We start from the raw sequence: 16,373 nt of genomic DNA on the forward strand, positions 1-16,373 counted from the left end.
AATTGAATTAATTATTTATGATTATTGATATTAAATTATGTTATATCTAAATAAAAAAAATTATCAATATACATTAATGATACTAAGTAGTTCATATTTATTGATTTGGCATCTTTAAACCAACCAATAAGATTATTATTGATGTTATATAATTAATAATCTATTTTTTGGATGAAAATTTTAATTTGTTATATATTTTCTAATATTTTATAATTATCATGTCTTACCACTTAATTGAGAAACCTTTCACGTGCAACGCACATGTAGATTCGCTAGTTTATTTAAGATTTCTTATTCCAGTTAAATTATACACTTAACACTAATGGGGAATGAAATCATAGTCGAACAACTACCCTTAAGAATCACTGGTTCCTTATTTTAGCCATACTTCCAAATATACCGTGTTGAATATGCAATATGATTGAAGTTGGTTCCCTGATCTTCGTGGCTCCTTAATTTACACTTTGGACTTCATAACGGGAGGAAATTCACTTCTTCAATCAAAAGAAAACGGCAAACCTGGGTTCGATCTTTCATTATCCCGAGACACCGGTGTTAGTATTCGGACCAATCTTTTCATGCGGACACCTCTGTCGACGGACACAATAGGTGTCATGGAAATAGAGGACCATGACCAAGATTATCGACCCAGCAAACATAGGAATGGGACCAAAGAACCATAGCAACAAATTGACGGCAAAGTAGAGTGTCCTGTGTCCAACAAACCAGTACTCCCCTCCTCGGACCACCACAGCCTTGGCATAGTCGATCGCGTCCTGACAACTGTCAGATGTAGTCAGTAGAAAGCTCGCGAGCACGAACTGCCTCATAGATTCAAGGAAGCACGAGAAAGCCAGCAGGAAACAGGTGAGGAGGCAGAGAAGCTTGATCTCTGTGGCCGAGGTGCTCATGTTTCCGTAGATCCAGATCCCCCGAAATGGGTTTCCGGAAGAGTTTGACAGCCATGCTCCGAGCAGAGAGCAGAGGGTTAGGCAGACTGAGGACAGGAAAGTTGCTGCCGTGATATTAGATGCGATGACCGTTGATCCAGTCGCTCTTTGGCTAAGTTGTAACTGCCAAGACATTTGTTGTTTACCCATTTTCTTGGACAATCATGATTATTCACGACTTAAGTACAACAAAACTACAAATGAAGACCAGATATACGGTCGACAACCGACCATGACAAACAATCAAACATTTACGGGCCAGTTGTAGCTAGATGACTCTTCAGAAGAGCCATTGATTCGATGCATATGCATTGATCAACTGGAGATCGTAAAGAGAGGATTGTCGATTACCTGCAAGATGCTCTCAACCCAAGCTTTCTTACCCTCATTCTCCATGCCCAGGACTGTCGTTTTAGGGAAACGGTGGTATTTGTAGAGACAGTAGAGCTGATAGGCAAACATGACGATGAGCCCTACCGGGGACAAGACAAGATCGAGGTTGTCCTTGGAGAAACCCATTGATTGATTGATTGATTCTCTTCACTCTGGCTTTCTAGCTAGAAAGTATTGAACAGCTTTTTCCGGGTTCTAGTAGGGACTAACCGCATATTAGTACATGTTGCTCGTTGACGACGTGATTCCCCCATTAATTTAGTTATTTTACCAGTTAATGAGTGATGGGTTTTGGATTTAATGATTGTCTGAGCTATAGTGGATCACAGATTGGCAGTTGAGCACCACATAAAGTTGTATTAAGTGCTAACTTAGCTAATTAGAAGGATAAAGAAGTGCAACTAGCAGTGAATTAATGAAAGTTCAGTCCGAGGAATGATTCGAGTATACTCATGTAATGCGACTTTAATTGGATCTACTTTTCCTTTTTCCGTGGATTTTTTTATTCAGCTATCGCGTAATCATAGTGAGGGATGGAGAAAAAGGAGCATCGGAAATAATTGAACAGGGAATCTCTTGGGTCAAGGTTGAGAGTGAGTGTTACGGCACTAAACCGTCTTCTCTGTTTTCAGTGAAATGCTACTGTGTTTGATTGGACAGTGTTGAAGGTACCATCAAGTCCCAGGAGTTATTGACAAATTGTGTCTGCACATTTACTTTCAATGCAATAAATCGGAACTTGCTGAAAACTAGCCAGGGCGAAGCGTACAGAGCAGGGATTCGTCTCGGGCACCAAACTAAGAACATCTCGAGAAAGGAGGTGTATTGCAATGGCTAACACCCTCACTTGGATAACCTAGAGGTTCCAGGTTCGATTCTCATCAGTGGGACTACTCGTGCTCGTTTATTTAGATTTCTTTTCAATTTCCTTGTACTAGGTCGTGAGCCTCCTATTGTAACCGAAAAAAAAAAAAGCTAAGAACACCTTATGGTCTAACTAAAGAAAGGAGGAATCTAACGTAAGATAGATATTAATCAATGAACAATTTTTACAATGTGTTTTATTCATAAGTGTACATAATCTGGTATGAAACATCAGACTAGAAAGAATGTCATGGAACTCGAAATATATATATACATATATATATATATATATATTCTATGCCAAAGAACTGTAAAGAACGAGATTGTCTAGAGCGTGATTGAGCAGAAGATGCTTATTGCATTCACTCATTATTCTGGTATGTATACAGTAGAGTCCAAAGCAAAATAGGAAAGCATCATCAATGGCTAAACTAGTCTATGCTAAGTATGGAATATACAAATATGTACATAAAATACAACGGAAAATAAATATTTTCATAATACTCCCCCTCAAGTTGGAGAATGAGAATTCCGAATTCCCAACTTGCTGAGGAGAAAACGGAACTGATCCTGCCCAAGTGCCTTGGTAAAAAGATCTGCCAGCTGAAAGCGTGTAGACACGTGGGAGGTTTCTACAGTCCCAGAGCGCAAATGTTGCCTAACGAAGTGGCAATCTATTTCAATATGTTTGGTGCGCTCATGAAAAACCGGATTAGATGCGATGTGAATAGCCGCTTGATTGTCACAGAAAAGACGCATTGGACCCGCATGATAAACACCAAGAGAGCTGAAAAGAGGGCGAAGCCATAAGAGTTCGCTAACAGTTGCTGCCATGGCCCGATATTCGGCTTTAGCGGATGACTTGGAGACAGTTGTTTGCTTTTTGGTCTTCCAGGAGATGGGACTGCCGCCCAAGGTGATGAAAAAGCCAGTCAAAGATCGTCGAGTCATAGGGCAGCTAGCCCAATCAGCATCGCAGTAAGCCATTAAAGACAATGAGGTTGGCTGGAGAAAAATCCCTTGTCCTGGAGATTGTTTGAGATAGCGGAGCACACGCAGAGCAGCATCCCAATGTCCTTAACGAGGATCTTGTAAGAACTGGAATAGGATATGAACAGAATAGCTGAGCTCCGGCCTAGTGATGGTGAGGTACAAGAGGCGACCTATGAGACGACGATATTGTCCTGGATCTGGAATGGGATCACCACTGTCGGTGGATAAGTGGTGCTATTGCTCCATAGGAAAATAAGTAGGTCGAGAATCGAGCATACCGGCCTCAGTAAGGATATCCAGTGTGTACTTCCGCTGGTTGAGAAAGAGACCAGAACTGCTGCGAATAATTTTTATCCCCAAGAAATAAGATAAAGGACCCAGATCCTTAATGCGAAAGCACCGGTTGAGATATCCCTTAAAATGAGCACATGAGGTGGAGTCATTAGTGACGAGAATCATGACGTCCACATAGACAAGAACAGCAAGAAAAACGCTATCGTGAGAGAAAGTAAATAGAGAATGATCAGCTTGGGACTGTTGAAAACCTTATTTAATTAGAGCTACGGCGAACTTGGAATACCAGTTGCGAGATGCTTGACGGAGACCATATAGAGACTTCCGCAAGCGACATACCGGATGAGGAATAGTAGAGCGAAAACCAGGAGGAAGAGACATATAAACCTCCTCATCCAAGTCCCCATGGAGAAAGGCATTATTGACATCAAGCTGATGTAGCTCCCATTGTTTAGCAATAGCAACGGTCAATAAACAACGTACCGTGACTAATTTTGCTACCGGTGCAAAGGTTTTGTGAAAATTGACGCCTTCAACCTGAGTGAAACCCTTGGCCACGATCTGAGCTTTGTAGCGTTCCACAGTGCCATCTGCCCATCTTTTAATCTTGAACACCCATTTGCATCTAATGGGTTTCTTCTCGGGAGGAAGAGATTGAATAGTCCAAGTGCCATTATCCTCAAGAGCACGGATTTCTCCTGACATCGCGAGACGCCATTGGGAATCTTTGGCGGCCTAAGTGTAAGTCTTGGGTTCTGTATCGGAATCAATTGCAGTAAGAAAGGATAATTGAGTGGCAACAAGATCAGAGTAGTCAAGATAATGCTCTGGGGGATAAGATGAACCTGGAGAATGCGATGGAGTGAGTGAAATGATGTGGGGGGGGGGGGGTTGTCGGAGCAATGGGCAGTACGAGAGACAAAATCTTTAAGCCAAGCCGGTGTACGAATATTACGGGGAGCCTTGGAATGTGCTATACTATCAGATGGAATAGAAGAAGAAGCAGTCGGGTCGGTAGAAATAAGTGAAGGAATCGGGTCGGGCGCAACTGAGATGGGCGGACCGGAGGGAGCAGTTCGGTCTGATGGATGCAGCGTGCTAGGCTCAACGAAAGGAAGCCCAGAATTAGAAGTGGGCTGCGCTGAAGGAAGCCCAGAAACGGAAGTGGGCTGCGCTGGAGGAAGCCCAGAAACGGAAGTGGGCTGCGCTGGAGGAAGCTCAGAATTGGGCCGAGCGAGAGTAGATAGGGCCCCAGAAGCGGAAGTAGGCTGAGCGGAAACGGGCTAAGCCGGAGATGTCACTACGGGGCCGGAAGTGACCGAATTGGGCTGAGTTGAGTTGGGCAAAGCGAAATGGGTGGGCATGGGCTCAAGCGGACTAATGAACACTTGTGGGCCAGGCAACTCCCCTTGAAAATTTGGGCCTGAAGTATCCAAAAAATTGAAACCTGTAGTAGGCGTATGCGATGATGGCCCATTGCTGAACGGAAAATTATCTTCACAAACTCAGACATCTCTAGCAACAAAAACCTCTTGAGTCTCCAAGTCATAAACCTTCCATCCTTTCTTTCCAAATGGATACCCGATGAAAAGGCACTTTCTTGATCGTTGCCCAAATTTATCCTTAAGACGAGGACTACTATGTGCATAGCAGAGGCATCCAAAAACTCGAATATGGTGATAATCAGGCTTTTGACGGAAAAGAAGTTCAAATGGAGTCTTGCCTGAAAGAATTCTTGAAGGTGTAAGGTTGATGAGATGTGCCGCAGCCGAAATACATTCTCCTCAAAAATCAAGTGGAAGTGAGGCTTGGAACATTAAGGCTCGGGCCACATTGAGAATATGGCGATGCTTGCGCTCAACCCGCCCGTTTTGCTGAGGCGTGTCAATACACAAAGTCTGATGAATGATGCCATTATCTGAAAAATAATCCTGAACCGCTCAACTCATGAATTCCGATCCATTGTCACTTCTTATTGTTTTCACCGTTCGGTCAAATTGGTTCCTAATCAACTTGCAAAAGCTAATCAGAAAACGTTGGGCTTCCGATTTTTCTCTGAGAAGATAGACCCATACACCCCGACTATAATCATCCACAATTGACAGGAAAAACCGTCTGATTGGGCCTCCATTCGCCTCGGGTCGTTTGGGCAAACCGCTGCTGAAATGGGTCGCTCGAATGAAATCCTCCCGAGCCGACCGAATGGAAACCTCCCGAACTGACCGGGTTGGAATACCTGGAACTGTCCCCCGGGTTAGAATGCCCGAAGCTCCCTCCCCGCTGAGACTGAGGAATCGGGGAAGAAGGGAGAGTCACATGCCGTCCGCCTTGTCGAGAGAAACCTGCTTTCAAACTCCTCGAGCTCGATTGATCAGAGCTCGGATGACTGTTCAGTTGGTAGCAGGTGGCCCAATAATGGCCGTTTCGACCACAATACTCACAGAACGGGCGTCCCCGAGGTTTGTTCTCTCCTCTACTGGAATTAGGGTTAAAACCCCCAAAATCGTTCCCGATTTTTGCTGCAAACCCTAGGGCTTCTGAATTCAATTCCCTTCCTAGCATAATCTGACGTTGAACTTCGTCGTGGGCAGCCATTGAGTGTGCTTTGTTCACATTCGGCAAAGGATCCATACTGAGGATTTGCGAGCGGATTGTGGAATATTCGGGATTAAGCCCGATGAGGAATTGATGCAGCTTTTCCTTCTCCTTGTGCGCTGCAATCTGGAGTCCAGCGTTGCAAGTGCAGGCCGGTAAGTCTAGGTATAATTCCAACTCATCCCAGAGGCCTTTCAATTTCGAGTAATACTCGGAGACCGATCTCTTGTCTTGTCTGAGCAAGCATATGGCAGTCTTCAATTGATGTATTCTGGTCTCATTGCCGTGAGAAAATCGCTCCTTTAGATCATCCCATAACGTTTTTGTGTTTCTTGCTCCTGCAACTGAGTTCTGCAGTTCTTCATCTCGGACTAGCATTGAATTACAAGTTATCCATTGGTCATGATAAAGCTCCCCTTCTGCTGGTTGTGCCACTTTACCTTCAATGAAACTTAGCTTATTCTTAGCCTGCAGTGTTGTTTGCATTGCCTGCGACCAAGTGTTGTAATTCTTACCGTTGAGTTTGCAGGAAATCAGTTGAGTGCCAGACCCATTGGAAGGGGTGAAGACGTAGGAGAGTGGCATGCTTCCAGCTGAGGTGTTCTGATCTGTAGATTTAGCCATGACAGTTACTCAGAAAAACAGAAGAATGAGGGGGTGGATTTGCAGGACAGAGAACAGAGGAGAGAAGGGTGACGCTCAGTAGGATCACTGGCAGATGAAGCTCGGCCAAAATCTGGCCGGCGATGAGATGAGGCGGGTGGCCCTCAGAACCACCGCTCTGATACCATGTAAAGAACGAGATTGTCTAGAGCGTGATTGAGCAGAAGAAGCTTATTGCATTCACTCATTATTCTGGTATGTATACAGTAGAGTCCAAAGCAAAATAGGAAAGCATCATCTATGGCTAAACTAGTGTATGCTAAGTATGGAATATAAAAATATGTACATAAAATACAATGGAAAATAAATCTTTCCATAATAAGATCAACTACTGCTGCTGATGAGCTCAATCGGCACTCCATAATCTTCACATCTTCTCAGCAAACTCCCAATCCACTTATCAGTTGTAACCTACAACTTGGGAGCAAAAGAGAGGCAATTTGAACAATTAACTAAGGTTTCCCCCGACTTCTTCATCATCCTCTTTGCTGCTCGCCTGAAGAAGCCTGATCCATTTACGAGACACCGCTGCTAGTAGTTGACGCTGCCTTTTGAGACACACGCCTCTGAAGAGGTACGCTATGCATGTCATGGAAACAAAGGATCATTACCAGAGCAATGGAGCCAACGAACATAGGGATGGGGCCGAAGAACCACAGCAACAGACAAATGGCAAAGTAGAGCGCCCGAAGACCGACACTCCAATACTCCCCTCCTCGCACAACCACTCCCTTCGTGTAGTTGACCTTGTCCTGGCTACTATTTGATGTGGTCACAAGGAAGTTCACATGCACGAACTGCCTGGCAGACTCAAGGAAGCACGAGAACGCAAGCACGAAGCAGATGAGAAGGCAGAGCAGTTTGACCTGCACAGTCGATGCACCGTTGTTGCCATAGACCAAGCCCTCTATTGGGTTTTCGGAGGAGTTTGCCAGCCATGCTCCCAGCAGAGAGCACAGAGTTAGGCAAACTGATGACAGGAAAGTCGCAACTGTTATGTTAGATGCGACAACATTCGACCCGACTGTTCTTGAACTAAGTGGCACCTGCAAAATTGGCCCCTTCCAAGACTTTATCGAGCATTTTAAAAGATGCAGCCAGATAATTCCCCCGCGATCGATCATGATGTCGATTAAAAGCGAACATAATGTATCAGACTAGTTCATAACAAGCACCCGCCAACTAAAATAAGAAAATGGAGATAGACCGCTCATTGCAGGCAGAATTTACTAATAGAAGATATTAATTTACATTTTTATTTACTTTTATGAAATTTAATATTTGTGCCACTGCATAACCATACATTATGGACATGGTTTTTTATTAACACAGTTCGTATTACAATAAATATAAATAATTTTAGCTCTAGGTTATAATACATATAAATGAAATCTCCATTCAAATTTTAGGTCCCTCTCTAACTGCATATATTGATGTGGATGTGGGATAACGTGGTCCTATTTCCGGGGTAGCATTCACAAGTACCCTCAAGATTATGCCATACCACAATCAACAAACACATTTTTCTTAGCTCGTTCATACACAAAAGCTAAACTCGGACGGCCCGGTTGTTGAGCAACCGACACAAACTAGAAATTCATGGGCCAATATTTGCACTACGAGTCGCCAGCCGTACTTCATCAATGAGCTGTCAGTGTTTGAACTCATTGATGACGATCCTGACCGACTTTCTACAGTAATAAGAAGAGGAAGGGAAGGAAGAAGCATGGTAGATGCATGGTTTTCCGCTCAATAGTTACCTGCAATATGCTGTCAACCCACGCCATCCTATCCTCATTCTCCATGCCCAACACTGTTGTTTTAGGGAAGTGGCGGTATCTACGGAGAAAGTAAAGCTGATAAGCTAACATGATGGCGAATCCAATCGGGACCAAAACATAATCGAGTTGGTCCTCGGAGAAACCCATGATTCTGGTCTTCTATAAGGCGCTTTTGCGAGGAGAATGTTTTTGGGTTGTGAAAAAGCAAAGAAATCGCCCCATATAAATTTTTTTCTACATATTGATGACTTGAAGAGCAAGGTGAGGAAGAAGAAGAAGACGGATTTTCTGATTCAGGAATTGTTGGAGGGACCATTGACTAGCAGTTGATCCAGTTGCATATTGTTTTTTTCCCCCCTTATGTATATATTTGACTTATTGAAGATATGCAATTAATTAAATGTAACTTGCAATATAAGATATAGATTACATGTGATGCACACGTATTATAGTACAACATATAGATTATTTCCGTAAGCAATAGCTATATAAGCTCAATCATATACGACAGCGAAATTGCTTAGGCACTACCCAGATTGATATGGTATATCATATTGTTTACATGCTTTTTTCACATCGAGCAGTAATTACGGAGCTCGCGGTACACATGTCAAGAAAGATAGGCTCCATGAATGACATTGAGTTTCCATGACTGATTCAACTGAGCAAACAAAAGCCTAAGTACAGGAAGGCAGCCCAGGATCCAATTCGCGGAGAACTGACCCAACGACTCGCAGCATTACCCATTTTGGACAGCTGTGGTCGGATTGGCTGATTGAAGAAGAATGTTTTAGAGCGTTTCCTAGTGGGGCAGATCAAACATGGCAATAGCGAGAAGGTTGGCGAGTTAGCTCACACACGGAGGTCTTCCGATTCTTTCCTCAGTGAAGCCAATCGCAAATTTGGACATGGACTCAGCTAACATCTCTACATGACAGCCAAGGATTGTTTCCTTGGTAAGGCTAATCACACATGAGAATAGCCAAAGGTATATGACTGTTACCTCCGCAAGGAAATTATTCTGATTTCTTTCTTAGGCAAGCTAGGCGTGTGTACTAAGGCAAGAGGCGTCCAAGGAAGAAGAATGGTTGATTGGGAAGTTATCTCATGTGCAGGAAATATCTTTGGTGCTTAATTAGAAAGAGACAAGTTGCCACATGCAAAGTTATATATATATTTCAAGAGAATGTCCATAGAAATGGAAGATTGCTTGGGTGCTTCTCTGGACGTGCATGGAGAGTGAATTTACTTTCCTTATGTTGTCTTTATATTTAGGAATAATGGAGAATATTAGGATAATCTATATTTAGTATATTGCTCTTTTTATTAGAATAATTTGCCGATCTTGGTATCTTGTTCATTACTCTGGGTTGAGCCTATATATATCGGATTGGAAGAACATTGTACTTTCTCCCCGCAACAACGCAACACAACATATGCTCATTTAGTCTATCTTTACGTTTCTCTATCATTTACTTTTTCATACTTTCAATACCGCACCGTACTTCGATATCTATTCTTCCTACACTGCACCTTAAATATCTACTTTATCTGCACCGCACTTCAATATCTATCTTTCATGCACGTTTACCTACCATGCACTTCTAATTCCTACACAACGCCGATCATCCGGTATCTCAATATCTATCTTTCATGCACATTTACCTACCATGCACTTCTAATTCCTACACAACGCCAATCATCCGGTATCTACCCTTTCTACCCATTTCGAGCTTCCAGGCTAAGAATGGTCTCCATCGAGTCAAGGGTTCCGACCTAAGACTCTTTCTTTTCGGCTAACTTGTAGTCAAGACTCGCCAAATAGGAACTTCCGGTGACCGTGGTCCTATTCTTCTGCTATTGGCTTTAGGGCTGTGACTTCACCTTTCGGCTGCCTCTAGCTGAGACCTGTATACAAGGAGGCATTCCTCGAGTTACGGTTTCTTAGCCGAAGTTCATCCATTTCATCTGCCCCAGCCAAGACACATCCTTCATGGGCCTTCTCTAGGCCGCGACCCTCATCCTCTTAGACCGGCTTCTTAGCCGTCTCGACACCGCATAGACCGGCTTCCTAGCCGTCTCATATAAATATTGGGCTAAACATCCCACGCACGTTTGGGAGAACTTAAACGGCTTAACCCTTGAAGCCGTGACATTGTATGCAACACCTCTACAACCTCCCGATTGACATCATCACACTTCTACAATCGAAAACTTAGTCGCCAACTAATCCTGTGGATCCCAAGTGCCATGGTGCGACACTTTAGCTCGGTGAGGACGGCCAACGATTTCGCCCTCACTCATACATTGGAATTGCACTCTGGCACGCCTTACAACCTAAACGCCACACAACAGCCGAAGAGTGGATCGCGAATTTAAAGGGAAACACGTATGTCAAAAGATTAGAATGGAAAGTCACATCACTTTCGACAAGTGCTAAACAATTCTTCGACCCAAATTGGAAATTAAATATTGGGCCCTATGCCCACAACATCAGCATAATCGCTAAACCCTCAACCAACTTTCCATGGTTTTTAAGGTCAGAAAATTCTATGGTATCCGCAAAGTCTGATATTTCCAATCTAGTTCCAATCTAGTGACTGACGATAGAAAAGTTGGGGATCATGGGCCCCTACTAGATAGACGGTAAGGTAGGTCGGTCGGAGTATGACTAGAACCCCCTTATTTCCAGAAAAGATGAGAATCATATGGATTATATCATTATCGAGAGTATAAAACCTTTTTATAGCAGTCCATGGAAATTAAGACATTTCTTTAAAATATAATTACAAAATGTAGATGTAATGGCGTTAGACTCATTCCAAACTTAAAAATTCAAACTGTTAAGTGGTAAAACATAAATTTTACATATGTTCAATTAGCTTCTTTTTTTTTTTTGTTTAATTCACTTTACTTCTTAACAATATTATATCTATGCAGCTATCGATATCGATCGGTCATCATGCAATAGAATCCAGCTACTTTGATTGCGTCACTGCTAGCCCATTTGAATGGCTGTTGTGCATATTCTATATTTCGATCAATAATTAAATAGATGTATTATTGAGGAGGCCCACTTCCCCCATAAGTTTTATAGGCTGAAATTTGTTTTCGTTTCTCCTGCCAGCTGTAATCCTCTTCTTTAAGATTGAGTCCCCGAATGGCCAACATATATAGCAACCACTATTAAAAATAATTACACAAAAATATGAAGATAGAAGAATGGAACTATTGGCACATCGTTTGTTTGGCTCCTCATTAGTCATTTTCCAACGCGGATCGTGTCCTTAATATGTTAGACACCAGTTAACATATGTTGTTGAGTTATATTGTGAGTTGACATTATATTAATTCCTTATTTTTAGTTATAAATAAGATATATGGGTCTAATACAATAAAAATAGAAATTCTAATTACTAATGAAGAGCACCGATAGTCCCACAATAATTATCAAATCTGAAATATCTTGATTACTAGACAAAGGCATACGCTACACCCTCTTTTTTATTCCATTTTTCTTTAGTGGAATCTGCACCATCAGAATATAACAAACGCACTGTTGTTCTTATCAGTAATAAAAAATAACGTCATGTATCACAACATGTTAACTTAGTTTTATCTCAACGTTGATTTTTTTAGGTATTCTAACGTTAATGGTTCAATTTCAAATATATCCCGCCGTAAAAGTTCCGTCTATTTTTTTACGAAAATGCTGACGTGGTGCGTTAATTGCTTGACGGAGCTGAAGTGGAGAGTGTGTGGGTCTCGATATAAGGGAAAAATTACACCATCTATCGAAACATTTTTGTTGTTTCTCAATTTTATCCTACATTTTGATACTTTCTTAATTTAATCTGAATATTTTGATAATTTCTTTGTTTTATCACAATCTTTTACTGGTTTCTCAATATTATCCCAACAAGTTATGATAAATTTGAGAAATTATGAAAAGATTGGGATAAAATTGAAAAAAAAAATTGGCATAAAATTGATAAAATATTAAAATGTTAGGATACGTGGTATTATTTTTCCCTTGTATTTAGACCACACACACTCCATATCAGCACCGTCAAGCAATTAACGCATCACGTTAGCATTTCCATTAAAAATAGAAAGAATATTTACGGCAAGATAGATTTGACATTAAACTATTTAAATTAGGATATCTTAGAAAAAATCGACATTGAAATAAAACTAAAATAACATTGGAATACACAGTGCAATTTTTCCTATAAGCAAGCACATAAGAAAAGGATAAGACGATTACCTGAGCATAGATTCTTTAAATTTGGTAAGGTATTTTTGCAAAATCTCCTGCATATCTTTTTTATTTAAGGATCCAAAAAAGTATGAATTTTTATATTTTTTTAATTTTGACATCAAATTTATTTTTTGGCAAAAAATACAAATATTAATTTTTCTTGTCACGTTAAACATCTGTGTCATTTTTCATTCATTTTGCTAACGTGGCAAAGTGCTTACTTGGCAAATGGTGTCACGCCATGTCAACAAGAATAATAAAAAAATTTAAAAAAGAAAAAGAAGAGAAAGGTTTTGATTGGAGAAAGGATGGAGGCCCCGGCAATCCATCGCCCACCGCTAGCCATCGCCCCCGATTGGCTTTGATCGAAAAAGGGGTCGGGACCGAATAAAAAGTTGGGATAAGATATAAAGGAGACTAAAAACTCCCCATATGAAATTGAATCCTTGCGCACTAGATAAAATTTATTCAAAAAACTCAACTTATCATTAAGCACATCCTTTTGGTTTAAGCTGGTTCTTAATTAGTTTTAGTACGTACCCAAAACCTGGCCATAGATTCTTACAGGTTCCACGATATAGCTTATAGCCGTGCACACCTTACAACTTACAAGGTTTGGAACACCAAAGTGGAAAAAATTTTAAAATAAAAAAAATATTTTCAAAAGAAAGCTTTCAAAAAATTTGTCTTTGGCTGAAAATCCTTTCAGTCTTATCCGTGTCCACTTAAAATGAACTAATCAACATGGATTAATTCGAATGGATCATAAATAAGATCTCGAGTTCGAATTCTATAAACTAAAAAATTATTAATTTTAAAAAAACTTAAACTTTACTTTCTTTCCCAAAATATAACCAAAATCAAAAGTATTTGGAAATTAAAGCCTATACTTTCAAAATTGTCTTGTTTTAGCCAATTGTATATTTTCCATTAAGTTTTTCCATTTTTCATATGTTTTTCCATTAATTTCGTTTAAAAATTAAAAATAAAATGATATTAGAAAAATATAATCAGAAAAAGAAAAATAACGAAGAGAGCAAGCAGAGGCCAGTGGGAGCACGATGCTGAGGACACCACAACTTTACTTAAGCAGTGGTGATTGACTTCAAACCTGACGCCGCTAAAAATTTATCCTCCTCTCATAGTAAATTACCAAGCACCAACATGGCGACAGGCAAGAGACCCGCACCACTGTTCCTAGCTCCTCTTAAAGTATCTTCATTTTTATTTATTTTTTATTTTCAATTTTCTCAATTTTATGTTTTCTAAATTTTCCACTTTTAAAAAATTTTAAAAATTATTTTCCGAATGGAAAATTTAACAGAAGTTCAAAGTTGTTATCAATAAGACAATTTTGAAAGTACTTCTTTAGTTTCTAACAACTTTCAATTTTGGCTATGTTTAGGATTAGGAGTAAAGTGTAGGTTTTTTAAATTAAAAAAGTAATCCATTAAGAAATTGCACGTTTGGGAGAGTATTACCTCTCAATAAGTCGATTCAACTCGAATATGAATTAGTCAAAACTCATTGAGCTTATACATACTAGCTGATGCATGGGAAAGAAAAAAGATGAACATTCTCAGTAACTGTTTACAATTGTCCCTCCACACAATTTGAAAGAGAAAACGAAAAACAGCAACAGGACAATGTTCTCATATCCTTTTATACACAAAAGAGCCAAAACCAGATAAATTTAATCCAATTATGACCTCAAAACTTTCTTTTTACGCCTAAAATACCCTCAATCTTTGTGGTTATTCCTTGAGAAATTTGCCCCCTGTCTCTCTTACTCCACATGATGCCCACGAATGGCCAAAGAGACCTCGGTGACTCTCTCCTCGACTATCTTCTCGACTCTCTTCAAGTACTGGTGCTGATTCAGAGGCTCGGAATTTGAATCGAGATAATGAAGCAGGAGCACCATGGCTATGGACCCGATGAACATTGGTATAGGCCCAAAAAACCAGAGCAGCAGGTCGATGGCGAAGTAAAGGGCCCTGAGGCCAACCGACCAGAAGTGGCTGCCTCTTATTATGGCAATCTCGATGCTCCGGGACAGCGAGTTGTCACTGCCAGGGGTGCTGATGAGGTAGTTGGCATGGACAAAGTGCCTCGCCGACTGGACGAAGCAGGTGAAGGCGAGGAGGAAGCAGACGAGGAGGCTGATGTATTTAATGGAGATCGTGGTGGTCCTTGTGTCACCGTAGATGAGGTCGCTTTGGAAGAAGTTGCTGGTTGAGTTTCTTATCCAAGCGCCAATAAGGGAGCTTAGAGTGAGGGAGACTGAGGAGAGGAATGTCGCCGCCGAGATATTGGACGATATCACCCCTAGGCACGTCCCGACATCCTTCTTTTCGCTCTACAAGAAAATTAATTTGCTTCAGGAAAAAACGCACAGGTCAACATGGAATGTGAATAGTCCGGAATGGAAATGCCATATTTCTCTCATTCCCGTTACTCCATGCACGATATAGCACGGTAATATTTTTGAAATCACATGAGCCGAGCCGATAGGACATATGCCCACACCGATCGTTACAATTGGCACACAGTAAGGCACTCTATCAGAGGCTTCTATTCAAATGTTCTGCCTAGACTGTCGAACTAAAATGAGTAATACGGGTAACAAGGCGCTAGTAATTATTATTCAAGTATCTTAAAGTCCGTACGTCGAAAGCAAAAAACAGAAGGAAATTAGGAAGACGATGTTGAAGTTATGAAATCAGCACATTTGATTTTCAAAATTGAGCTTTAGGAGGCGAGTCCATGAGGATCCGGACAATTTCTAATCATTCAGCCGGTGAGAATATCACCAAATCATCGGATCAAGAGCTTCGCTATCTCGCTTCCAGGAATGGAACATGCCTGTAAATGATATGGAAAGGCACATATATAGCTTGGATTCAGACTTAAAACACTTTCATATATAGCAACTCTAGCACGGGGAGGCCCTTGCTTAGGATACGCAGAACCAAAAAACAGTTAAATTCCGACTGTATGAGAATATGGACACGAAAAAAGTTGGAAGGCGTGGTCTTCGGATTACCTGCATAATGCTCTTGACCCAGGCTCGCTTGTCGTGGTTCTCGAATCCCATCTGGGTCGTGTGAGGCTGGTGCAAGTACCTGTAGAGGAGGAAGAGATGGTAAAAGAACATGATCAGCAGCCCACCTGGGACTAGCACAAGATCAAGATCATGCTTATGGAGCTCCATCTGCTCTCCTCCTCCTCTTCTCTTCTTCAAGGTGAGATGTCTAAGTCATATGCAGTTTCTTATTTTTCTAATGGGGGCATTATTTGACTTTTCTGTAATAGGCGGCTTGCTATTAACAACTAATAATTGCGCTTTTTTTATTCGCATTGCATGTGGAAGGTTACCTCTTCTCTATATTTCTATATAGATACATGTATGTATATGTATGTCTGCGTAAGATATAGATTCCATGGATTAATGATTGATCGATCCATAATTTTAAAAAAAGATGAGACAATAAACAGATAATGTAGGTTCACCCGTTTTCATATAAGCTTCCATGAGCAGTCACATGACGAAAAAATTCTCCAAACATTCCCTCGAGC

The 16,373-nt window shown here is 41.0% G+C and overlaps 3 protein-coding genes across 4 annotated transcripts; all 3 read right to left on the reverse strand.

Annotated features, from left to right (window-relative positions):
• Positions 1-350: 350 nt before the first annotated feature.
• On the reverse strand, positions 351-1,585 carry LOC116203060. Its single transcript, XM_031534726.1, has 2 exons — positions 1,302-1,585; positions 351-1,073 (listed from the first exon to the last, which is right to left on the reverse strand). The coding sequence occupies exons 1-2, from the start codon at positions 1,467-1,469 to the stop codon at positions 537-539; spliced, it is 705 nt and encodes a 234-aa protein (XP_031390586.1). The 5' UTR covers positions 1,470-1,585; the 3' UTR covers positions 351-536.
• Positions 1,586-6,908: 5,323 nt separating this feature from the next.
• LOC116202868 lies at positions 6,909-8,840 on the reverse strand. 2 transcript variants are annotated; one of them, XM_031534505.1, is made up of 2 exons: positions 8,513-8,840; positions 6,909-7,822 (listed from the first exon to the last, which is right to left on the reverse strand). In XM_031534505.1, exons 1-2 carry the CDS (start codon positions 8,678-8,680, stop codon positions 7,268-7,270), a joined length of 723 nt encoding a protein of 240 aa, XP_031390365.1. In that variant the 5' UTR covers positions 8,681-8,840; the 3' UTR covers positions 6,909-7,267. The 2 variants fall into 2 exon arrangements, with proteins under 2 accessions (XP_031390365.1, XP_031390366.1); XM_031534506.1 differs by having other exon boundaries at positions 6,909-7,798; positions 8,513-8,838.
• A 5,444-nt stretch (positions 8,841-14,284) lies between these two features.
• LOC116202628 lies at positions 14,285-16,107 on the reverse strand. Its single transcript, XM_031534224.1, has 2 exons — positions 15,841-16,107; positions 14,285-15,153 (listed from the first exon to the last, which is right to left on the reverse strand). The coding sequence occupies exons 1-2, from the start codon at positions 16,006-16,008 to the stop codon at positions 14,581-14,583; spliced, it is 741 nt and encodes a 246-aa protein (XP_031390084.1). The 5' UTR covers positions 16,009-16,107; the 3' UTR covers positions 14,285-14,580.
• Positions 16,108-16,373: the final 266 nt, after the last annotated feature.

Source organism: Punica granatum, chromosome 4, assembly GCF_007655135.1.
Source record: "Punica granatum isolate Tunisia-2019 chromosome 4, ASM765513v2, whole genome shotgun sequence".
Taxonomy (NCBI): domain Eukaryota; kingdom Viridiplantae; phylum Streptophyta; class Magnoliopsida; order Myrtales; family Lythraceae; genus Punica; species Punica granatum.

Excerpts from the sequence above, each read along its gene's own strand:
- LOC116203060 (XM_031534726.1), bottom strand. The coding sequence starts at position 1,469 with ATGGGTTTCTCCAAGGACAACCTCGATCTTGTCTTGTCCCCGGTAGGG. Across the intron at positions 1,074-1,301 it reads GGGTTGAGAGCATCTTGCAG|TTACAACTTAGCCAAAGAGC; the intron begins GTAATCGACAAT and ends ATGTCTTGGCAG.
- LOC116202628 (XM_031534224.1), bottom strand. The coding sequence starts at position 16,008 with ATGGAGCTCCATAAGCATGATCTTGATCTTGTGCTAGTCCCAGGTGGG. Across the intron at positions 15,154-15,840 it reads GGGTCAAGAGCATTATGCAG|AGCGAAAAGAAGGATGTCGG; the intron begins GTAATCCGAAGA and ends ATTTTCTTGTAG.
- LOC116202868 (XM_031534505.1), bottom strand. The coding sequence starts at position 8,680 with ATGGGTTTCTCCGAGGACCAACTCGATTATGTTTTGGTCCCGATTGGA. Across the intron at positions 7,823-8,512 it reads GGGTTGACAGCATATTGCAG|TCTTGGAAGGGGCCAATTTT; the intron begins GTAACTATTGAG and ends TGCTCGATAAAG.